Raw genomic sequence first — 25,809 nt, forward strand, 5'->3', positions numbered from 1 at the left:
TCTCTGTTGCAAATACATGACACAGCAAATATGTGTTTCCAATACATTACTACTTTACCACAAAATAATTGTTTCAACCACAGACTTAAAACATCACGAAAACGTCCCTTTCCCCTCTATTCCGAAAATAAGTCTCTGTGTAAATAAACCTATCTACAGGCTAGTACAGCGCCACAAGGCCTTTTGACAACACTTTTCTGTCCAGAATAGCTGCTTAGTGACCCATTTACATGGCTGAACTGGAAGAGCTTCTTATAGAATTTGGATCCTATCGGCCAGTTTTTGTCAGGGGAAATGGGGCTGTAGCATTTGCATGGAAAAAAGGATTTGGGGCCTCTTTCATTGATCAAGACCTAATCTCCAAGCAGATGTCAGGTGGAAGATCGTAATGTTTTCTGACCACCAAGCTTCTCTTTTTTGGGGCAAGCAACTCTCATCATCAATCAAAGAAGCACATCAGTCAGAAAACATTATGACAGCGTTACAGTCCTGCATCCCTTACATCTGCTTGGAGATTGCCTAGAACTAGGGTGATCTACTGTAGCACACACTCTTGTCTGCCCCCCCCCCCCCCCCCAGTGAGGTATGTAATGGCCTGTCCCCAACTCCCTGAGAGACTGTGTGTAGCATGGCCAGTCCTCTAACCCCCTGGGGAAAGTGTTGTTTTTTTTACCTGCTGAGAGAATAGTGTGACAAACTAGAGCAGTGGGACCTTTCAATCAGCCAACAAGTCTGTCTGGCTAGTGTTTGACATGTCTGGGGCAAGGTAAGGTAAGTGTGTTGTGTGTAAAGTAGGGCTCAGTATGCCAAAAAAAATCATAATTTGCAAAAACTGAAAATATAGAATAGAGTTTGGGGATGGACCGAGAGTGGTGGGTGGGAATGTTGTGCTGCAATGCTCAGAACACTCCATTTTCCCCATAGCGTGATATAAAAACCATGCAAACTTAAGTGCATTTACAGTATTACTAACATTGGTCTCTTTACAACCTCACAGGTGATGTCCTCATCAACAGGTGAACAATGATAATGAGTTTCTCATTGTTAGCTGTGCTATTTGCATAATTCTGCACTGAACCGAAAAGTTGTTTTTCAGGATGCCCTAAATTGTTCTCACTACTGTTTGAGGCACACCTTGGCCATAATTTGCATATGTTGTTACTTGTTCTCAGGTAAGTGTTATGGTTGTCTGTTCCTTTGATTGTAAGAATATATGCCCATTAACAAATATTTTCCGTAGAATAGACTATTTCTATGCTGCTGTTGCTTTTTTTCATTGCTAAAAAGTGGAGTCATGTCCATAAGAACGTTTGAAATATTCTTATGATTCAAGGTGACTGTTTCTAACTAGGGCCCAGCTTTGATAGTTCTTTTCCTAAAACTGGTTCGTAAAGTTTTGGTGAATCAGACATATTTCTAGAATAGACGTTGGCATAAAACAGAGCTTGCAATACTGGGTGCATGTGCACTTTTGTGAACCCAAAATTGGCGCTGTGCACCTAATTGTTTACTGGGTGCACCAGCACACCTTGATAATGCCACTATTGTACATTAGTATACAGCATATTCTTGAGATTCATATTAGAAATGATGAATAAACCTCTGTTGTATTACTTAATTTCTCTGTGCACCTGAATTTTTAGGTTAGGTGCTCTGGCCAAAATGAATTTTGAGCTCTGGCCTAAACTGTACGCAGGAGAAAAACAGTAGTGGTGGTGGTATTGTTCTCTATATACACACCTGTCTAACCACCAACAGTTAATGGAACTATAAATTATTCAACGTGTATCAAGAACTATAAGCAGGGCATTGATGAGTAGAGCTTCTGGTCTCTAGTAAGATGTACAATCATGTCCCATTACACTTCCAGCTTATATGTTCTCGTTGAAAATTCATTTTTAACTCCCTTAGCTTTCAGAAACAGATTTTCAGAAATAGCTAGTAGTTTCAGCAGGTTATATGGTAAAGGGGCTAGGCAGTTATTTGGAGGGAGCTAGCCTCGGTCCCCCGAAAGTGCGAAATGGAACGAAATGGAACGAAATGGAACGAAATGGAACGAAATGGAACGAAATGGAACGAAATGGAACGAAATGGAACGAAATGGAACGAAATGGAACGAAATGGAACGAAATGGAACGAACTAAAACAGCATATGTAACATTATGACATGAAATACCAGTAGATAGCGAATTATAAGGAGTAGACCGGAACAAGAAACATTTTAAATACAGAAGTGAGTGGTAAATACATAATATAACGTGTTTTATTTCTTGAATCTATGTGATAATATTAAATACAACGTTTTTGTCGCGTTTGTTTGGCTAGATTCTTCCCTGGAAATGGAGGCGCCGCGTGCAAAGAGATCGATCCGCCGCTCTTCCTTGTGTACCAACGATCTACAGATGAATTGCTGCAAATAGCAGGGAAAACAAGAAAACGGAACTGAGTATCGAAGTTAGGACCAGATTTTGAAGTTGGTGGTAACATTGCATCTCCAAGAGGGCATGAGGCAAGCGTAATCTTATCATGTTTACAGCTAGCGTGTTTGCGTGTTGTGTGAACCGTGAAATACTTGCCCTGCTTGTTCACACCCTCCCTTTGTTTTGTCGTGAACAAGCAAGCAGAAATGTCTCCAGAGGACTCCACGTCCGTGTTTGAATGGAGTGTGAAATGTGTGAAATTGGTGACGCAGCGCAGAGCTTCATTTGCATATCATTAACGGTGGGGTCCATTCTCCGACAGGGGTCTGACTTTGAGCCGAACAATTGGTTGTACAAACGTCGTTGTTGCGGAGATTTGCATATGCTACGTACTAGTTATGGACTAAAACCGTATGTAAATAACTGGAAAGTCGGAGTTTGATTCAACCTGTCAGTAGCACGCCCACAGTTCCGTCGCGCTGGCAACAATGGCGGTTTATTTGTATGCGGGGCTCCATTTGGGGGAGAAGAGTTCCGTCCCGCAACACGTAAACACGCTGTATAAATAATAAAATAACGCTTGCCTCATGCCCTCTTGGTGAATTATGAGATGCAGTGTTACCACCAACTGTATAATCTAGTCCTAACTTCGATACTCAGTAGCCTGGGTGCCATCCTATTTCTACCGGGGCTCCTACACTCGCTACCCTAAAAAAAATATTTTTTTAGGGTAGCGAGTGTAGGAGCCCCGGTAGAAATAGGATGTCACCCAAGCTGGATACTCAGTTCCGTTTGCTTGTTTTCTCTGCTATTTGCAGCAGTTCATTTGCAGATCGTTGGTACACAAGGAAGAGCGGCGGATCGATCCCTTTGCACGCGGCGCCTCCATTTTCAGGAAAGAATCGAGCCACACAAACGCGACAAAAGCGTTTTATTTAATATTATCACATAGATTCAAGAAATAAAACACGTAATATTATGTATCTACCACTAAGGTCTGTATTTAAAATGCTTCCTGTTCCGGCCTACTGGTACTTCATTTCATAATGTTGCATATGTTGTTTTATTTCGTTCCATTTCGTTCCATTTCGTTCCATTTCGTTCCATTTCGTTCCATTTCGTTCCATTTCGTTCCATTTCGTTCCATTTCGTTCCATTTCGTTCCATTTCGCACTTTCGGGGGACCCGCTAGCCTGAGGGGACTGATACTTAGGGTACTGCATTGTGTGAATTATATTCCATTATTTCCAGCACTTAAAAAATATGGTCTTGGTAGTGGGGTGTCATCCATTCTGTCTAGGGCACGGCATTGGAAGGCAGAGCCAGACCCTCTCCTTCCACCGCCTTTTACTTCCCCAACCAAAGTCAGCTACTCATTTTTGCACCTGGCTGAAGTGAGGAAAGTGTCTTTCCCAAGGACACAACATCTAGCCAGGAATTGAGATCTCAATCTCATGTCCGCTAGCATACAGCCAGTCGGCCATTGGACGCCAGACTAACCAGCCCATTTTAACTACATGTACTAGTCCAATTTTCAACTGGATCAAAGTGTGTGGTTCAGATGATTTATCATTATGTTGGTATAGGCCAGTAGCTATATATCCAAATTAGTTCTAAGTCAAGCATGATTAATATTGATTTTTCATTTGAAGTCTGCCTTTGGTTTCCTTTCATTTTGGTAACCAACAGCTATATCTAGAGCAATCTATCTTATATTGTTTGGTTGTGAAAGGCATCAGAATTAAAGGGGCATGAAACATCACTGAGAATAGAGAGTATTAGAAGATTGGAACCTCTTTGATATGGATATGACCTCGTTAATAAAGTTCTTTGTATCCTAGAGTTGATATCTGTACATTAGTAGTTGGTGGCAGCTGCCTCGAAGACACTAAGCTAAGATAAAACACTTTTGTTGTTACCAAATACTGTAAATGCATTTAAGTTTGCATGGTTTTGATTTTGCAGTAGGGAGAAAATTGAGTGTTCACGGTGGTGTTAAGTTCACATTTAAAACAATAGTAGTGCTACAGAAATACCGGCAAAAATGTTTGTGAATAAGAGTTAATACTGCGAACATGAAACCACTGAACATTTCTGCATTTACAGTAATGTAATCGGGTAGGAACATACCATTCAGGATTGGGAGGGGGGTACAATATGGAATGCATTTTTTTCTCCTTTTTGGTCAACAACTTGTTCAATTTTCTACTGATGTTATTCTACATTTTCCAATAGAATCTACGTTTCTGAATGTGTTTCTCTAGATCTGTTTATGAATTATGTATAAGTTTTTCCATGTATCTTCCTGATCTTTCAGTCCAAACCACTTGTTTCCAAGGACATCTGATGAGGATTATCTACCATGTGACCAATTTTTAATTTCATTAAGCCTAATGACTATTGAGGGGTTTCAATTTCATTTGAGCTTTTAGCGGTAATGATTAATATTGTAGTAGACTGGTAGGCGGTGCGTAGTCCTGTGGCTAGAGACCCTGTGTCTGTACCTGAAGTTAGGGGTTTGAGTCCCGGCAGTTGTCACTCATCTGATGCTTACTGGTAAGGGTTGCAGTTCTTATGCCCATCACACAGCAGGGAAATCAGCCAATGATTCTGCGAGGTCTGAATGACATTTTCGGCAGTAACACACCCAGTGTTGTTTTCATCTTCGCATGATTTTTAGAGATCACACGATGTTGGCAGGACTCTTAGCCCCGTCCAATATGATAGGGGTACTTAGATGTTCAGGTGAAAGATATGCTTGAGTCTCTGTCAATCTTTTAATTCCGCAACCTTCTGGTGATCAACAAAAAATTGTTGTTAAAGCTCGTCAATTTTGTGACAGGGGCTTTATGACAGGACTTTTAGTGCTAGACATGTACACACATACCTGTCAAAAAGAGAAAGGGACTCCCTGGTGTACATATCATCTGTCTTTTCTGTCACACAACTGTCACATAGCATCTAATTTCCCTGTCACCACCAGTGGAAGATTAGCTTGTCAGTGGTTCGAGATGACTTGGCACTTTTGCCCTCATTCTTGGAAATAGCTCTTGTTAGAACAATACACTTGACACATCCATCTAGCTGTTAACAAGACTCTTGTGTATAATGCACCAATGAAAATTGTAAAATGTCACGAAACATTGTAAATATAGAATCTTATATATATAATTACTTTCTAGATATTCACTGGATGCTCATTTGAGTTCATCGTGCCTAAATTTCTCTCGCCATTGAAAAAAAGTTATTTCTTGTTTTTGGATTGAATGCTGTTTCAAGAAAAAAGATAGAGGATCAGGATGCATTATTTTAACAGACATAAACTTTGATAAAGTAGATGTGCATTGTATAGTGGTTAGGGGCTGTTGTATGGCTGTGGCGTATTGTTAAAAATTCATGAAGGAATTCAGCATGGGGTAGAATACTAAGTACTTCAACTTCATAAGAGGTCACCCATCTTTTCATCAGTAATAGTTTTGTTACTGACAGTTTTTAAGAAAAATAGACATTTTTGATAGGATTCCTATAGTACATTAGAGACGAATTATGTGTATCTAATTCTTTATTTCTTCTAAATTGGCTTGCATTTAACAATAACAAGATTAGGTGGTCTTCAGGTAGCCCAGGTACCATCCTCATTAGTAACTACTGGCTCAATATTTTAATATCAATATTTATGCTTGCTTGGGTTAGCAAAAATATTTTTACTTGCTAGGATTGTCAAGCGAAATATTGAGCCAGTAGTTGCTACAGAGGATGGCACCCAGGCTAGTCTTAAGGTTGCCATTCTAGCGGAGTAATTTTACGGAAAAGTCACAGACCTCAAAAAGATTGATTATCATGGGAACAAATTAACACTAATAACAGAGATCTGTCATCTTGTACACCTTTTTATTTAGACGATTTTTTTACAGAAAGACTGCCAACCATTCTCTTTCCATCTCAGTTCCATATTTCTATCATATATGGCTCTAAAATCTTTTAAAACTTGAACTTGTTGGAACGAGCATTAGATTTGCGGCCGCTCGATATAATGACGTTTACGGTAATCTCACTGCCATGGTCATGTCCAAATGACGCAAGCACGGTAGAAAAATCAATATGGTGCAAGGCAGATATTGGATTTCTGGATTTGCCCAAGGCAAGATTCCCTCACTGGGTTGTGTTGTGAATAAGCTAATTGCTGAAAATTGACTGATAACTTCTATTTGAGGTAGGTAATTTTTCTAGTTTGTTGTATTTGTGGTTTTCTATTAGAATTTGATATTCGAGATTACATGTGTGAAACAGAAGATTTCACATTAGTAAAATCGTTTGTATTGAGTTGAGTAAGAAGATTGTGCAATGAAAAATATTGACTGTGTCAGACGAATAATTGTGAACTGAAGTATTTCAAAGATGACATGCCTTTACTAGATATCCTAATAAATGAGTACTCACTCGCATATAACGTCTGAAAAGTATGCAAGGCATTGATTTTGGATAATGGTTCATTATGTACATGCTTTGCTGCTATTTTTAACTATCTCTGTACATACTTATTGCCAAGTTCAATGTAATTCCTATATCCTAAACACCTTTACGACCTTGTTCATCGTCATTTCTTGACAGATTTTGTCCAAGGGAATTCTTAACTGTACCTTAGTTGAAACGTTTCTCTCTTGAATGGCGTAGTATCGCTAGGTGCCTATTTAAGATATCCCTTGTTGTAGTACGCACCATCTTTCACGTACGGTATTCACATACTGTAATTCATGTTTCTTTCACTGTAACTTTATGTTCATGGTTTTCATGATCACCTCTGTACCGTGAACTTATGATCACTGTGAAAAACCTGTCGTAATTATTTCATGATCCCTTCACGCATCCGTTCTGTAAATCACTTGCCCCTGCCATGAAGTTAAAGTTCAGTGAACATGTCCATTTTCCTTACACCATGAGATAGTGCTACCGTGAAGATAAAGTGAATTACAGTATTCCCTCGTGTGGCGTGAATGCGTCATTACGTGCCGGAAGACACGAGGTTGTGCGTCCCAAAGCTGGGAGTGACGCAGGCAATAATGCTACGATCCCCCCACCACAATATTAAAGTTTCAAAGGGGAGTTTGATTGAATCTGTACATTCCTATTTTATTTCTTTCAGATGTTACAATTTTGGATTGGAGTTTTTTGTCCGTTGGTCAAATCTGTATGATTTTTTTTACCTGTTACTAGTATTAATGCTTTCAAGATACAATTAATTTTGTTTACTGTTTAATGATAATGGATAGTTTTCTTGTTCGATTTTGTATCAATACTGAAGAATGTTTGAGTCGACCATTTTATTTTAGTACATGGTGCTTTCTAGAAAATCTCTTCAAATATGCAGCCAGTTTCCAAATTCCAAAGGTATTTTGTTGGAAGTTCAACATTTAATTAGTATCAGATTGGAAATGCATCCTCTCCACTATATAATGCTTTGTTAATAGGCTAAATGTTAATATTATGAAAAATGATAAAGATTATACATTTTTGAACTGAGAATCTGTATATATGTCAGACTTTAGGGTTTCTTGGTGACTTTTCAAATGTAGATTATTAATGGACTAGTTTCTATTGTGTAGATTTGTTGTCTATGTGGTCAACCTCAGCCAATGTCATACAATATGCTCAAGGTCATATGATGTCCATGTTGCTGCCCGACCTGCAGGTCAGATTCCATTGATTTTACTGGACAACAGCAGCCAAACCTCGTCATGTGGAACTCTGATTTGATTGGCTATTGATCAAGCCCTATTTGTGGTATTTTGTTGTTAAGTATCATGATAAATATTAAACGCTGTGATATTCTTTAATAATGATGATAATGATAATGGTTTTTATACAGAGAATATTTGGCAGAAAAAGAGCTGAATTACATGTTCTGTACATTAAAACAAAGATAAGGCAGGGCTGTCTCTAATGTTTCCATCTCACTCATTGGTTGGGAGTCAATGTTGCTGATTTTCGTTCTTAAATCTGTCATTTTTAGCTTAGGAAAATGCATTTTCATCAGTTTCATGTCATGAAGACAAAGTGCAGGTTTTTTGTCCGTCCCAACAACTTGAACAAGCAAATTTCTATCCTGCTCATTTCGTATGAAGCTAAATGACTTGTATAAGTACTATGTTACGCTGCATTTTGGTCCAGTTGAAATCTCAGAACTATAAACCCAATCTCATGTATTGACACCCTTAGGGGTATTCCAAAATACTGAATATAAATCATTTAGGCCCCAAGGGTTAGTAAATGTGACATAACACAAAACCCCTATCCTAGCCCCTCTATTGAACTGCACTCTTCTTTCCTCTGCGTGCATTAAAGATCAACCTGACCGTTGCCCCTCATTCATTCAGACGTCCCTGCGTTTGTAGTCGTGATCGCAGCGAGCGTCAGACCGTGTTACCGGTCATGTGGCCCTGCCAACGCAGCGCTGACGCAAAACAGTTATTGCCTCTATGCCTGCTTGGGGGATTCGTGAGAATTGTAGCGGAACGTTGAATGTGCGTTGTGTCTCATTGACAGACTGGATGTAATGTGTGGTTGATGGCATTGTTTAGTCATTTGGGACATTTGAGCTCAGTGAAGGGGTAAGTAGTAATCATCAAGTGAAGTTTTATCTTATCTTGTAGGTGTATCTTTGGTAAGTAGGATGTACAAAAAATGTAATATCTATGGAATGGGCATGTTGAATATATATATATATATTTTGTGCTATGTCAGTCTATTGCATACCAAAACCCACTTTATATATTGTACTTACACTGCTTAATGATTGCAATTTTCAATAGAACGAATGTTCTAAAGCTGTCCGATTCTCTTATAGTATACAATGTATGATATTTGGCAATGCATGATATATATACAGTGGCAAGGGTATATTACATACATGTACATTAATTCCTTTTGCATTTTAAGCCTTCTTAGTCAAACAATTTGCCTGAATATGGTTACGTTTGAATATGAAACCCTGATGACATTTTCTTGTTATAACAAAATATGAAGTAAGAATATACAATATTGATTATTGTAATCTATATTGAAGATAGGAGACTTATCATATTCATGTCAGGGGTTTTTCTAGAAAAATTTAACAAGAGGGAGCTTACACAGACGAGGGAGCAAATTCTATGTATTCTATGTCAGCTCAGAATATGATGTCAATTTTGGGCTGCGTTATTTTAACCTTCTCCCTGCTGCCTAACCCCATAACTCAAAACAAATTTGGTGCCAAACGGCTACCATAGCAGGTCGAAGGTTAATCTTATCAGGCAGGCCTGCTATCCTCCATATGGCAATTCAAAGCCTATAATCCCATCTTCTTGGTGATGAATTGATTATACATTATCTATCTGATAAACAGAAAGCCACAAGGATTATACTTTAATTAACTTATTATCAACGGATATCTGATAATTTTACTCACAGTGTACAGGTTTGTGTACCCGGTATCAAACATTTTGAAAAGTCATGTTACGTTACTGTAAATTCATTTAAATTTAAGGTTTTATTATTTCTTAGTACAAAATGTATTTTGCAATGTTTTAGATTTTCCAACAATTCTGTATTACTTAGTGATACGGTGAAAATGCATATTTGCAATGGCATGAATTTGCAGTGGAGAGGTCTTCGTGAAAACAGTGAAAATAAAACCATAGTGAAAGTTTCAAGATTTACTGTAGTGTGCATGAGGCTCTGAAGTCTGAATAAACTTTTATCGAACCACCAGTCCTATTTTTATTTTGAATTGAATTGCAACAAGGCTAGACTAGACATCCCAGGCAACAATAGCTGATATCAGGCGTCTCACACATAGCTGATACAGAAACAGTGTTGTAATATTACGTATGTATACAAACAAATTCCTAACATACACAATAATAATAATGATAAAATATTAAAGAGGTTCGAGAGGTCAGAGGTCTTGACTTGCAGTGAACGTTGAAACCCAATTCATTTGCAGGGCAACAGCTGCAAGTACTCTACCCACATAAACATACAAGGGAAATATAACTCTGAACTATTGTCTCTCGTAAATTCCATTAATGTGAACTTGAATTTTCCATCAAAATCATCTTTCAATTTCATGTACAGAGCACTCATGATTGCATGTTTCTTGTATTTTCACAGATATCTACACTGCGACAACCGTTGTTAACAGCATATTGAGTTGGGTAAGAAGAGCTCGTCAGATTCAGAGACCGGGACAAGTGAAAAGGCAACATTCTATGCAAGGGGGTTGATATCAGCCCAGCAACAAGGGCTATATAAATCTGCCAATGTCAACAACTGAAACTTACATCACTTGATCTACAGGCAGAGTTTCACTCAGATACTGCGCATAGTTGGAGCACTGTCACGTTCAACTACAATCTTGGTCTTTCAGTCATACAACTGTAGAAATACAGCAAGACTAAAAAAAGTTCTGTACTTTCGTTCGTTGATAGAAGACCCTGTGCCATTACTACTACAATTTTGTGAATCGTTGTTTGGAACACCAAAAACAAAATGGCAGGAGACGAAGAAGAAAGAACAAGCGATCAAAGTTCGCAGGGCCCCCCTCAACCCGAAATGGACACGCTAGTCCCGTCACACGAGGACCGCTACAGAAACGGCGCCGCCTCGCATTCACCAACAACGCCCACGTCCGGCATCAGCCAGATGTCCCATGTGTACTACGAAGACCCGGAAGAAACCACTTGCGGATGGGGACCGTTTAGCCCTGGGTGTTGCCAGTTTTTCGCTAACCCTAAAGCCATTCTTTTCTTCCTTTCGTGGCTTGCCTTTACGCAAGGCATGGTCGTTAACGGATTCGTCAACGTCGTTATCACGACGATTGAGAAGAGATTCAGTTTGCAGAGTTCGGATACTGGCCTTATCGCGAGCTGCTATGACATTGCGTCCGTGCTGTGCCTTGTCGTGGTGAGCTATCTTGGCGGTACGGGGCGAAAGCCGCGCTGGTTAGGCTGCGGAGCAATAATCATGGGCCTTGGGTCACTAGTCTTCGCTCTACCGCACTTCCTGACTGCTCCGTACCAATACGAATCTATCGGTATGCAGTCCACGTGTGACATCAGCGCGAACTCGACAGATATGTGCATGAATGACGATAAGCTGTTATCGAACTACAAGTACCTCCACATGCTCGGACAACTTCTGCACGGGATCGGCGCAACACCGCTCTACACCCTTGGCGTGACGTACCTAGATGAAAACGTCAAGGCATCGTACTCTTCTGTGTACTTAGGTGGGTGTTTGTTTGTTTGTTTTGAAGAAATAAATTATGGTTTATTGTACAACTTGATAAAAGCATTTTTCAGCCTGTCTGGCTAAGTTTTGCACACTGTGACATGAAGTACTGTAAATGCAGAAATGTTCGTGGTGGTTTTATGTTCGCAGTTTTCACGGTGAACTCCTTACCGCGAACTTAAAACCACCACGAACAGCCGTTCCATAGTGTGACTGTAACACTGCTAAGTACTATTGTTTCAAACACGAACTCACAACCACCGCAAACACTCCATTTTCTCCCTACCTCGAAATTAAATCCCCGCAAACATTTCTCCATTTACCACACGGTAACACATGTGGAGTTGAAATTTGAATGGTAGAAATACAATTATAGAGCAACTAATATTATAAGTAAAAACTTAAGGTAGAAGTTGAAAACTTAATGTAATTTGCAGACATACATGTAATAATGATGGTAATAATCAACATGGCCTAATGTCCCTGCACTGATTTTAATTCCTTGATGCCATTACAGGTGTCTTCTACGGCCTGTCCCTGATTGGTCCAGCTGCAGGTTACCTCATGGGCAGCCAGTTCCTCGGCTTCTTCACTGAACTCACCAGGTATGTCATACATTGTATCATGGCTATCTTCAGGACATGCAGTATATCATACTATATGCTCTCTTCCTCTCTGTTTCTCCATCTCTCTTCCTCTCTCTCCCCCCTCTCCCTCCCTCCCTCTCTCTCTCTCCCTCTCTCCCTCTCTCTCTCTCTCTCTCTCTCTCTCTCTCTCTCTGCCTCTCTGCCTCTGTCATTACTTGAGCACTGCCGGGTATCTCACTGGACTCCGCCAAAGTGTTCCAAGTATTAGCAAAGTGGCAACACTGCAATTTCCGAAGTTATCATGTATCTAATCCTGTATCTGATTGGAGCTGAAACTGAGAATGTGGCATTCTGGGCACAGCCTTTGTTTTTGCTCGTGTGTTACACGTTAATGTGACTGCATGGGAAAATTGGCACAAATTTGCCACAATTTCCTAGCGCAATTTGGCGCATTCCAGAAAGATACCTGCTTAAGTTTTGAATTCTAGAAGTTTTCTGCTTCTTTGATGTTGTTTTCCATTAAAACGTCTCAATGGCATACACACTGTATGATGATACAGAGAAAAGCATTTATACATCCTGTATTTACAGTACAAGTGTATCATTGTTTTCACAGCTTTCATCCCTTCCCTCATCTCATCATGGATGATGTTCTTGTTGTAGAAAACAACAATGATACACAGAATCTGATGTAATTCTCAAGGTTTATTATGATCAATTAAAGACAAAAAGGTTTTGCACAAGGTTTTGCACTTTTAGTGAAATCTCCAAAAAGCATTTTGATTTGCAATTGGAATGCTGTGAAATGGTGGGCAAGATTTAGACATAAAGCACTGAGTCTTATAACCATGTTTTGGTGGCACCTCTGGTTTAGAGACTGCACATGTTGGACATGAATTGATATGTAAATGAAGTGAAGAAAACTTCTTGACTGTCACTTTCAAAAGACAGCGGATGCTGTCTGAAACGTCTGAACGTTAAAATCTATCCAGTTGCTTAAGTAGCTGTTATCTTATTACCTGGATGTCTAACCTTCATTGACGCAACATCTGTATAACTTCAATTCTGACATTTCAGCACGGACATCACCCCAGACCACCCCCTGTGGGTCGGCGCGTGGTGGGTTGGCTTCCTTCTGGCAGCCATCATGTCGTGGGCCGTCGCCATACCGATTTTGGGCTACCCAAAGAGTCTGCCAGGTACGTACAGGACAAGTTTGGTGCAAGGGGGTCTTGGGGTTAGTGTTGTTGACTTAGAATCTGAAGGCTCTGGGTTCGAATCCCTGGCAGGCCCCAATGTTGTTCCCTTTGAGATATGCATGTGACACCTATTTCCTCACCCGACTGTACATGTGAAAATGAGTACCTACATGTAACTGTGGTTAGGGACGTTCTCTTGAATAGGACATAAAGCTGAAGGTCCTCAAGCTTGTTTGAAGATAGCCACAGCCTGAGCGCATTTACATGTAAGAACCCACCGCACTTATCAAAAAGAGTGGGGTCCTTCCTTGTGTAAGTGGAGATCAAGTGTTACACTGCTTGTACTTACTATGCAAGACTAGTGTGTTATGCTTAAAGGCAGTTTACCAGTTATGCATAACAAGCAAACAAATGATTGCTGTATTAAAGTATGTTTCATTCTTTCTCTTGACTAGTGATGGTAGCTGTATCCCCGTACCACACTTTAAGCAGTTAAAGTGTGAAAACAACTAAGTGCAAATGTATGATATCCTCATATGTGCCATGCCCCCTAGGATCCCTGAGGCATCGCATGATGAGGGAGTCGGAGGTGCACGCAGGGGCAACAAACACCAAAGCGAACGACCCGGAGTTCGGACGATCACTGAAAGACCTTCCACGATCGATCTTGTACCTCCTGAAGAACCCGACGTTCATGTTCCTGAATCTCGCCGGCGCCACAGAAGGAACGTTGCTCACCGGGTTCTCAACCTTCGGACCGAAGTTCTTGGAGTCTCAGTTTGGGCTTAGTGCTTCGTCCGCGTCCATGTTAATGGGTAAGGAAAATGTAATGGTTGGTGTGAAAATGTTTTTTAGAAAATATTTAAGCATGAATAGTTTTCTTCTAGTTGTTTTAAAAAATCAAGATGCTGTATTTCTGAAGTGTTGAAGAGTATCTTCAAATTTGGCTCTAGAAGCATTCTCAGTAAATAAGCTACAAACGGCACATAGACCACATTTTATAGGTCCCCTGAGTGGTCTTGACTGTACAGCAACAGCTTCACTGACACATGCCTACAAAACTGGTGTGTTCTGCTACATGTAGAGGGCACTGATACTAGGTGAACAACAGTATATACAGATTTGATTTGAATTGACTTATTAGGCTGTGTAAAAAGGCATACAGCCAGGCCTACCCAACTAGCTGGACAATATACAATAAGCAACACAAACTATTACAAAACATAGTTAAATGCAATTACAGAGTGTTTTTTTTTAATGTGGAGTAGTTCATATGATGAAGAAATCTTGTCTTTTTATTTCCAGGTTTTGTGGTAGTGCCCGGTGCGGGTGGTGGGGCGATACTAGGCGGCATCTTGGTGAACAGGCTCAAGCTGAAGTGTGTCGGTATCATCCGGTACTGCCTGGGTTTCAGCCTTGTGGGACTTGTGGGCTGTTTTGTGTTCCTCCTCCGGTGTGACAATGTGCCGTTTGCCGGCGTCAACACGGCCTACATGGGACTGTAAGTTTCAAACTAGTTGGGTAGTTGTTCCTAGAATGTATAAAGAATATTTGCATTGAATGATCTTGACTTCCATATTAATTAAAAGGCGTCAAAGTGATGACTTTGTGTTTTCGTTTATGAATACAGTTATATGTACCTGTCTGGCTACTATGACCATTTTGTTCTAAGGCTTAGCCTTGTAATCCTAATCAAGGTTTGAGTCTATGATGTTCTGTAGCAAATGTTTTGACTGGTTTGCTATAGACCAAATCTGACTACATGTCCATCACAATCAACAGACCAACCAATATGGCAGTTAGCAGTTCGACCTATGAGAGATTGGCTGCATGTCCGTCAAATATTTGCAATTTTTCACAATGGCATTTCTGTGTTTTGATGGAGGTGGGAGGGGCTATGGGAACGGTCTATTTCTACTTTTTGACCAGCATCATTTAATTTCACTTGCTAGTGAATGTCTGTTTGTCTGACGTTATTTACTTTATTTACTACAGAAATCAAACGTCATACAGTCTCACAACCACTTGCAATACAGACTGCCATTGCTCCCGTGACCGGTACGATCCGGTCTGCGGAAACGACAACACCGTCTACTTTTCGCCATGTCACGCCGGATGTGAAGACCTGACAACCCTATCAGGCAGCAAGGTAGGAAATCTCTCCTTTTCATTGGTTATTAAAATGACAGTTGAACTACCTGCATTCTGATTGGATGATTTGATGTGAATCTCTCTCCTTATTGGATTTTTGGTTTGGTATCTACATGCGTGCTGATTGGACGCTTAAATCTAAATGTCTCTTCTCATTGGTTCCTCTTGGCTAAGTACCTGCATGTTGATTGGATGATTTGTTTTTAATCCCTCTGCTGATTGGATAATAAGACTGACATGCTGTTTTTGATTCGCTGTTGTTTTCAGGTGTACACCAACTGTTCTTTGCAAGTACCTGCATGTTGATTGGATCATTTGATTTCAACCCCTCCGATTGGTTGATTAAAGACTGACATCATAATGCTGTTTTTTTATTCGCTGTTGTTATCAGGTGTACACCAACTGTTCTTTATAATTGCCTGCATGTTGATTGGATGATAAGATTTTAGTCCCTCTGCTGATTGGTTAATAAGACTGACATGCTGTTTTTTCATTCGTTGTTGTTATCAGGTGTATGCCAACTGTTCGTGCATTGCACCTGATCCGTTTGGAAACGTCACAACGGCAATACCAGGAAAATGTACGCCGGAATGTGCGTACCTCCAACCGCTGTTCCTGGGAGTTCTCTTCATCATCATCATCTCCATGTTCTTGCTCTCCATCCCGTCGCTAACGGCAACGCTCAGGTCAGTTCTGATTGGTTAGAAATTAGATCAGGATTGTGTTCTTGTTCCTGATTGGCCAGTCACTGTAAAAGGGGGGAATCTTCGCAGGAGTTTTAGTGTTTTTTTTGTTTTTTGTGGTGACCTTTTTACAGCGAACGGCAATGCTCAAGTCAATTCTGATTGGTTAAAAATTAGATCAGGATTGTGTTCTTGCTCCTGATTGGCTAGTCACTGTAAATGGGGAAATGTTTGCCGAGGCTCTATGTAAAACTTTGTGTTTTTGTGGTAACTTCTTTTCCCCAAACTTAAAAACACCGCAAAAATGTTTGTTCTGTCCTCTACCTGCCTACCCCTTGTTTCCACTCTAAACACAACATTCTCTCTATACCTCGATATTGAATCCCTGTGAACAGTTCCTTTGAATTGAAATTGAAAATTTGTCAAATTTGATTTTACAGATGTGTTCCCGACACCCAGAAGTCACTGGCAGTTGGAATACAGTGGATTCTGGTGCGAGTCCTTGGTACGTTGCAGTCTCTTTGGTTTTCTCCGTACAGCTCAAAAAGGGCGATTATCACGGATTCTCATACCTTTACCTTTACCAATAACTTTCAAATAAAACCCATTGTTGTTTTGCCCTCTACTCTAGATCTGATATGCCCTGATGTTGTGCCCTTGAGAAAGGCACTTCACACAAAGTTTCTAACTCGACGATGGAGTGATGCTCACCGAGCCTCTCGGCTAATCCATCTAAAGCGTGCCCAAGAACAAACACGGATTATCATTTGGTGCGCCAACGTGCTAACATCTGCACACTTGCCACCAATAACTTTGATTTTTTTTTTTTAGGCACCATCCCCGGCCCGATCCTGTTCGGCGCCATCATTGACCAGACCTGCATCCTGTGGCAGGAGAAGTGTTCCGAGCAGGGCTCATGTTACCAGTACGAGAACGCTGACCTCAGCAAGTGGATGCTCATCCCCGCGATCATCTACAAGTTCCTGTCGACCATGTGGTTCGCCCTGGCGCTGTTTTCGTACAAACCTCCGAAGAGCCCATATTCACCAAACGACGTCGACTCGGGGGTCGCCGACGAAGAGGTGGAGGTCAAGGTCACGACCTTGTAGCCATGTGGTTACCCCCTACTTGGTAGTGGTTAGGTCCAGGTCAAAGATCATTGCAAGAATCTAAATAGAAAATTTACATTTAAATTCAAATCTAATTCATTGCAAGAATCTACATAGAAATTTGAATTGAAATCTGAATTGAAAATTTAGATTCAAATCTAAATAGGAAATTTGGATGTTGGTGTAAACAATTATTTCAAACATTTACTGATGAAAAGAAAGCTACAACACAAAACCCACACATTACAGGAAAAGTGGGACATCCTACTAAATCTTACATTGAGTACCTTTAAATATCATCATGATGGTACTTCTGTCTTCCTGTGCAAAAGAGCAGCAAAATGATATTGACTGAGGTTAAACCAATTTGGAAGAGCCATGTTACGATACTGTAAATGCCATTAAGTTCACAGGGAGTTAATTTCACAGTAGGGAAAAAATGAAGTGTTTGCAGTGATTTTAAGTTCACAGTTAAAACAGGCGAGATAGGTAGGCACAAGACAGAGTATCAAGCATTTTGCAGTGGTTTTAAAGTTCACAGTGAAGAGGTTACAGCGAAAACTGCGAACATTAAGCCACCTCAAAAATTTCAAAATTTACAGTATAAGGGTTTGTTGTACCACAGCAATAGTTAAATGGTTTAAGTGGGAGTTAAATGGTTTAAGTGGGCTCTAAGTTTACAGATTAATCAATTAACAGGGCTAATTAATGCTGTGAAGGATACTAATTACTGAAATGTATCAATATCACAGCATTCCTAATAAGTATCAAAGAATGCTTGGCAGACAGCAATTTAAAGACTATCAAAATCTGCAATAGAAATGAGTACTTATTGTACATTGGTGATATCAAAGTACTGCAGTTAATAATAACCAAGACAATGCAAGCTTTCAGAAGAGTATATAAAATCAAATTATAGGAAAATGTTATATATTTTGCATAATGTCAATATGATGTAAATATGTTGTTTTTCATGATGAGAAGGAGTGAAATATGTACAGTGGGGCTGAAAATGTATCAGTTAGCTTCTTATATTAATACTCATGAAATGATGATGTTTTGAGGGGGAGGGGGGCATGTATACAGTCAAACCAAGGTCAAACCTGCCCAAGAAGACCATTCAGGGGATTGAAAGAATCTGGTCTATGTGGTCAAGTTACAACCAAAAAGTGGTCAAAGTGGTCAGGTGGTCCTTATGTAGAGGTGGCCACTTGTACAGATTTGACTGTATACTCGTTCTCTGGAGTCTTAGATTATATAAAGTATATACATGTACTCTATCCTGTCTTGTTATCTAAAGGGCAGAAACACTCACTGCTTTACATGTAGAAAGCCTGTCATAATCTAACAATCTGTATGTATATATATAGATGATGAATATTTTGTTATGAAAAAAGCTAGGGTAGCTGAATGCAATATACATGTGATGATGAATATCATCCAGACTACACAATGCGAGCCAAGTTTCCAGCCGAACATTCACATAGGAACAAACCGCTAAAGATGTACATATAGGAAACTTGTGTTACTATTGAAAAGTTACTCGTCTGGAACCATGTACATTTAGTATCAAAATTATGTCCCAGAGTTTACCACCTGAACACCCTGTAAGTTTGTTTTTTTATGGTTGTAGGGTATTATGTATTATATAGGAAACAGAGATAAAGGTTGAAAACCACCGCCATATGAGCACAGCAAGATAGCTGATATTTTTGTAGCATTTCGAAAGTATTAAGGGACCACAGCAAGTGTTTATGTTTTGTTTGTTTGTTTAGTTTTGTTTGGAATTTAGAATATTGTATTCCATTGAGAAATTGGAATGGCATGTCATGCTCAGAATATTTAACCAAGTCTTGAATTTTTAGACACAAAATTTGGTATTTATTTCAACATTCAGATTAGAATTTTGGTTGTTAAACAACAGTTTTCCTGATTTTTCCCAGTTTGTTACAGTTTAATATTTTGTGTAGAAAATGGCAATCAAAAGTCTTCCAAATTCAATACTGGAAAAATAATCACTGTAACCTATTTTTGATTATTGCAAAAAAATTTGTACATGTGTAAGATATGTTTTGAAAAAGGATTCCATCGAATTTTGTTCTTACAAGCCATATCACAATAAGAGGAAAAACAAGGCCTCTTGTTATTTGTATTAAATGATAGTCACACTTTTTGCCTTGAAATATGATTAAGAAGTAGAATTGAAAGCACTGTTGAAAATGTTTCTTATAATTTTACATAACCTCCATTAACATTCTTCCAACATGTTACATAAATCTGCCACTTTGAAAAACATTGTATTTGAGAGATCTGTAGTGTAGTGCAGCACAGTTTGATTTACATTGTGCATATATGTATATACTAGGGGACGTTGGGTTGGAGATCTGTTTGGACATATATTTTCAGGGTGGGGGAATTATGTACCCTGGTGGAATTATGTTATACTTAGATGGTAATGGCAAGTCTCTAAACAAATCAGACAATCCTGTAAGATTTAATAACTTTGTTAATATAATTGATAGAAGTCAAGCAAAGGAGTTGTATTTCTATTTGTATATAAAGTTATGATCTCTGCTTTATTTCATGCAATAGCAAATGTAGAAACAGCATTTTCTTGTGTTTCACCATTATTTTCTAGCATTTGTTCAAATTATTATGTGTTATGCAAAGTGCAAGCATTTATGTATTGCTATTACACACTGTCAGGTTTTTTAGACGACGTGCACTTTTATTTGTTTGATTTCAGTATGGTAGATACTACAGAAAGAGAATCATGGCAGTCATATATGAGTGAATTGGAAGTGGCACAAGAACATGAAGAAAACTATATCATCCATTTGTTATACACGTAAAAAAGCTTTATGTAACTAAATGATGATTGAAATCACAATTGTTGCTGCTCACTTATATGACAACATTGGTGCTTGGAATGGATTATAAGGAAGATTAAAAATCATAAAGTTTTTGCAATTTTTCCTTCAAGGCGTTTCTACATTTGTGAAAAGTTATTGATCGATGTACAGTGTTATTTTCACTTGCTTTGCTGATTCTGTTTGCACAGAATAAAGTATTTTATTGCTGAAATTAGATGTCTGCCTTATTGATTATGTTTCGATGTGCCAGCATCTGATGCATTTAATACTGTAATTCTTGTTTCTTTCACTGTAACTTTGTGTTCACTGTTTTCACGGTCACCTCTGTACCATGAACTTATCATCACCGTGAAAAAAAACTAGTATTATTTATCATGATTTCCTTCACACATCCGTTCTGTAAATCACTTGCCGCCACCGTGAAGTTAAAGTTCAGTGAAAATGTCAATTTTCCTTACACTGTGAAATTTTGCTACCGTGAAGATAAAGTGAATTACAGTATGCTAGTTTTGTGGCCTGATCTGCTAAGGACAAGGACAGGATTGTCCAAGGACGAATGGGAATTCTACTACAGGACTATGTATTCTATACTAGGACAAATTCAGATTGGATAAAAATGTTTTGAAAAGTATACAGAATCATTTCACAAGTAACATTGCAATCGATTTTAGTTATTTCAGTCAACTAACATTTGCAATTTACCTACGGCATATATTTGATCATTTTGCAGCTGATTTTTACGACTTACAGTATGGCCGAAAACCTGTCTTGTCAGTCGCCCTTGGTCATTAAGTTGATGAGCGAACCAATTAAGGCTATGAACCTTGCTAGAGACAGTAAAAAATCGGGTCACAAGTCAAAGTTTAAGAGAAATGGCGAAAGTAATCACTGTTTTCGGAGCGACGGGTGAGTTTTCGGTAACCTGGAGTCCAGCCTTCTTATGCTGCCCATTTTCATAAGGCGGTATCAAGCCTTTTTAGTATTCGTAATCCGTAGGCAGTTGCGCAAAATCAACGTAATTCGTAATCTGTACATTAGCCGTAACGGGTAATTGGTCGCTTTCATTCTACGTAAAACGTAGGCAGTTACTAGTACCTTAAAGTTTAAGCAACCTAAAATGTAATCTATGAATTACTAGTAAAGCGTTGTTGCCTGTCAAAATGCAGCAAATTGCGTGTCATGTAAAGATTTCAATTTTTTCCCTTAAAACATGCCCCTGCCGGGCCCACCAATTGTGCCTGGGGCGAAAAAATGTTCTAAGGGCGCCGCCCCCACATTACATGTATATCAAGCTGAAACCATTGTGGAAAGTTGATTGCAAATTCCTGCCCGTCGGCTAATTGTAATTACATGAACATGTAACACGGAGTGGACAGACAGAAAATACTAATGAACAGTATAACATGACTACTCTAGTCTTGACTACTGACACTAAGTTTTAACTTATTGGGTTAGGCTTCTTTTTCCGAGACAGTGGAAGACGAATGATCCCACTTTTTCTGTAATGTGGGTTTTGTGATGTTAAGAGGAGAGTAGTTTTCTTTTTATCTGTAAACGTGGAGAAGTTTCACTGCAATACTAAGGAAAGTCACTAGGGGGCCCAAAGTCAAATCAATTCCAGTTTTCACGCCCTACCAACACACCAAATATGGAATTAATCCGAGCTTTTTTTCCTGCGAAACCTAAATCTTCTGACTTTTAACAGGTGCGCAGGGCGGTCCAGTGGCCAGCGCCCTACTGGAGGACCCAGAATTCAAAGTCCGCATAGTGACGAGAAGCGCCTCTAGCGCCAAGGCTAAGGCACTGCAGGAGAGAGGTGCTTGGGTCATTGAGGGCAGTTTTGACAACCCCAGCTCACTGGAATGGGCTATGAAGGTAAGAACCCAACACACTTATTGAGAAGAGTAGGGGTGACCCGGTGTGCTTGGCCAAAAACGTGAGCCGTAGCGAAGCCGCATTGCACTACCACATTAGCTACTTGAAAACTGAGCATCCGCGGCTTCACCTCAATTGAGGATTCCTGCTTTACCTGTACTTTTTTTTTCTGCCCAGGGCGCCCACGGAGCGTACGTGATGACCCGGTATTCCCTTGAACTTCCCGACTTTCATAAACAGGAGATTAAGCAGGTATAAGACTGCCAGTCATCCACTTGTCCACTAACTTTTTCTACCTCCCCTGGAAATTCGAAAACTAGAAACTTTTGAAACCCTTTAACTTTGTTGTGTGGTGTGTGTGCTTTATTTAACTATGAAACAACGCGTCCTGCAAATTTTGCACAACCTATGTGCAATATATACTGTTATATCTGATACCTATTCCATTACATCAAAGTACTATTATGCATAATTAACACTGAACTATGACCACCAAAACCTCCTTCCCAAACCCCAACTGCAGACCACGTTCATGCTTTATTGCTAGTTAGGTATACAAAGCAACAACTGAACGAGACTATTTTATGTACTTATCTACGGGGCCATCCAGTATTCATTCATTTGTGCCTTTGTTCGTTCCTTCCTTCCTTCCTTCGTCCCTTCCTTCCTTCCCCCATCCATCCATCCATCCCAGGGCAAGGCTGTGGCGGATGCAGCCCAAGCTGCGGGTGTAAAACATGTGGTGTTCAGCAGCCTGGATGCCGTGCAGAAGACCATGGGGTTCCAGTGCCATATCTACGACTCTAAGGCTCACGTCGAGGAGTACATGAAGTCCCTAGGCCTGCCGGTTACCGTCGTCAAGTTTCCCACCTACTATGAGAACTACCTTTCCGACTGGCGGCTCTTCTTCGTTAAAAAGCTGGAAGACGACACTTATGAATTAGGTATGATCCTCCATTAACATCAGTCCGCCAGGTAACATAAATCCGCCACTTTAAGAAACAGTGGGTGTGAGAGATCTCTAGTGCAGCTCCCCCCCTCCAATTGCCAAGTATGCACAGTTTGCAAAGTATGTTACGTTACAGGAGTGCATTATAATTTCGGTGGACGTTGGGTTGGAGATCTGTTTGGACGTATCTTTTCAGGGTGGCGGAATTATGTACCCTGGTGGAATTATGTTAGTGACTGTTGTCTTGTTCTACATTCTCCAGGGTACGCGATAGAAGGCGCTGCACTGCACGCCGTCAGCGTTGCCGACATGGGTTTCGCCGTCAGGGAGATCTTCAAGAACAGGACGGAATGGCTGGGCCGGACTGTTGGCTTCAGCAGAGGCAAACTCACCATCCAGCAACACGCCGAAATTCTCTCCAAACACCTGGCGCCTAACGTGTTCAAACCGACCAAGGTTAGTGGGGTCAACATTTACACCATAAAGCTTGGTGGCAAGTTTGCAGCAGTATGTATATGTATATTATGTATATGTATATCTATATCTATATGTATATGTACAGAATATGTACAGAATATGTATATAATAAGTATATGTATATGTATATTATGTTTATGTAAGGTGTCGCTTCCCAAGCACACAAAATACGACAGCAGCATTCATACAATTCTTTTGTCTAATTCAAGTAAAAGAGTATCCAATTTTCCTAACGATTAGGGTGTTTGGAGGTCCTGGGTTCGAACCCCCTGACATGCTCACTGACGTTGTGTCCTTGCAAAAGTCAGTCGGGTGGAAATGAGTACAGTCAAACCTGTATTAGCGGTCACCTTTGCATAGCGGCCACCTGCCCATAGTGGTCACTTTTTGTCGGTCCCTTTGATTTTTCCCATTGACATAAGCATTAAGAATTAGGCTATAGCGGCCACCTGTTCAACGCGGTCGCGGCCAGACGATTTTCGGTCCCTCGAGTACAGTAACACTGCCGATAACGGCCAATGTGCGCCGGTGGAAGCCGCATCGCCACCGCACGCCGGGTTCAAAATCTTCATTTTTTTAATGCAGTTATCAACTTGACAGGATAATAATAAAGAAAACAAGAATGTTTTATCTTCGTTAGATTATCCATGGTTTGACGCGAAGTCAAGTATTTCTTCACATGGCTTGCGTTTGTACATCGTAGCATATTTGACTATTTCTGTGCATTTGGACTGGACAAAGATTACGGTAGTTTTTGGAAAATACAACTCGCACATGTATCTGATGCGCCAAGTTCGCAAATTATTTCTGAATGTCGGCCCAATATTTCCGTTTTCCCCTGGACTTCATCCGAAAATGTGCCCAAACACGATTTTCAAAATGGCGGAGCAGTATAAAGGTCATCGGAAGACACCACTGTTGCGAAGGTATAGTGTGTTAAATCTATTTTGCTGCAAACTATCACTGAGGATAATTACTGAACCAAAAGCTTCAAACTAAATATGGAAAACATTACTATGTTGTAAAATTTGGGCTGTTGCAATTTTCTGAAAAGAAAAAAGCCCTCAAAAGAGCGACCTTCCTCTCATTACCCTATTAGCATAATGGTAGAAGCCGATCATGACAAGCAAACAACAACAGATTAGGAAAATTGTCGCCACGATTTTATGTTTGAAAACGGTCGAAAACGAACAGTAAGTAGCAACTGAGCAACATATATTTTGTTCTTAACTAACTAGGGGGCATTTTGCTGCGAAGGACTTTGTTTCATATGATTAAAACTCGTTGGTGACGCGTGTGCCGGCAGCGAAGCAGTCGCGAAGGATCAAGAGTAGAGTATGGCGATGCTGGTCTGTTCAGACATGAAGCTCGAGCAAGCCATGGATTTTGGAGTTGGCAGATACAATAATTCTTTTTTCAAGCCCATAATAGAAGTAGAAGAACAACAATCGAATTTCTAAAATGTGCCTTACCTATGTAATGTTTACATGTGTACTGTACGGTGAATAAATGTATCTCAGTGGGGACTGAAAACATGTGTCACTCGTGGTCAATTAATCAACATTTTCTCCATAGCGGCCACCTGTCCTTTATAGCGGCCAGTTTTGGCCAGTCCCTTGAGTGACCGCTATAGACAGGTTTGACTGTACCTAGCTTCGGTTAGGGACATCCCTCGGATAGGACGTTAGATAGATAGATGTCGCGTGTTATATACATGTAAGGAGGGCCACACCTCGAGCACGTTAAAGAACCCACCCCACTTATGGAAAAGAACAGGGGTCCTTCCCACGGTGTGAGTGGATCAAATATATCTGTCCGGATATGCAGCTTGTACTCTTCAGTACAAACCTGGTGTGTTACGCCATGAGGCAGTTTACTGGGCATACAAAACAAACATCCATCCACTAAAATACATATATATCCCTGATATTCACAGATGACGGTGGAAGAGTTCAGTCAGCTGCCTTCCCCGGGAGCGAAGCACGTCGGGGACGCGTTCAAGTACTGGTGTCTGGGTATGTATAGCTGGCATCGCACTGAAACTGTGACTTGCTGGCATACCTTGCTTTGCTCTACTCTCCAAGCAGAGGTTGGTGGGGAAGATTGTGACCTTTTTATCATACGCCCCGTTTTTTCTCTGCTCTCCCCACCAAGAAGGTCTCACTAAAAAGGTCACAATCTTTCCCCACCTACCTCTGCATGAGAGTAGCTTTGCTGCA

The 25,809-nt window shown here is 40.2% G+C and overlaps 2 protein-coding genes across 3 annotated transcripts; both read left to right on the forward strand.

Moving 5' to 3' along the window:
* The first annotated feature begins 669 nt into the window (after nt 1-669).
* Nucleotides 670-18,288, forward strand: LOC136423857 (solute carrier organic anion transporter family member 4A1-like). Of its 2 annotated transcripts, none has more exons than XM_066412219.1 (10): nt 670-771; nt 10,569-11,685; nt 12,205-12,292; nt 13,352-13,473; nt 14,028-14,288; nt 14,779-14,974; nt 15,469-15,622; nt 16,135-16,310; nt 16,748-16,812; nt 17,139-18,288. In XM_066412219.1, exons 2-10 carry the CDS (start codon nt 10,947-10,949, stop codon nt 17,414-17,416), a joined length of 2,079 nt encoding a protein of 692 aa, XP_066268316.1. In that variant the 5' UTR covers nt 670-771; nt 10,569-10,946; the 3' UTR covers nt 17,417-18,288. The 2 variants fall into 2 exon arrangements, with proteins under 2 accessions (XP_066268316.1, XP_066268317.1); XM_066412220.1 differs by lacking the exon at nt 670-771 and adding an exon at nt 8,665-9,028.
* Nucleotides 18,289-20,957: 2,669 nt separating this feature from the next.
* Nucleotides 20,958-25,772, forward strand: LOC136423858 (nmrA-like family domain-containing protein 1). The gene is made up of 6 exons (XM_066412221.1): nt 20,958-21,195; nt 21,995-22,164; nt 22,342-22,416; nt 22,859-23,108; nt 23,376-23,569; nt 25,527-25,772. Exons 1-6 carry the CDS (start codon nt 21,162-21,164, stop codon nt 25,755-25,757), a joined length of 954 nt encoding a protein of 317 aa, XP_066268318.1. The 5' UTR covers nt 20,958-21,161; the 3' UTR covers nt 25,758-25,772.
* The last annotated feature ends 37 nt before the right edge of the window (nt 25,773-25,809 follow it).

The sequence above is a fragment of the Branchiostoma lanceolatum genome, chromosome 18 (genome assembly GCF_035083965.1).
Source record: "Branchiostoma lanceolatum isolate klBraLanc5 chromosome 18, klBraLanc5.hap2, whole genome shotgun sequence".
NCBI lineage: Eukaryota > Metazoa > Chordata > Leptocardii > Amphioxiformes > Branchiostomatidae > Branchiostoma > Branchiostoma lanceolatum.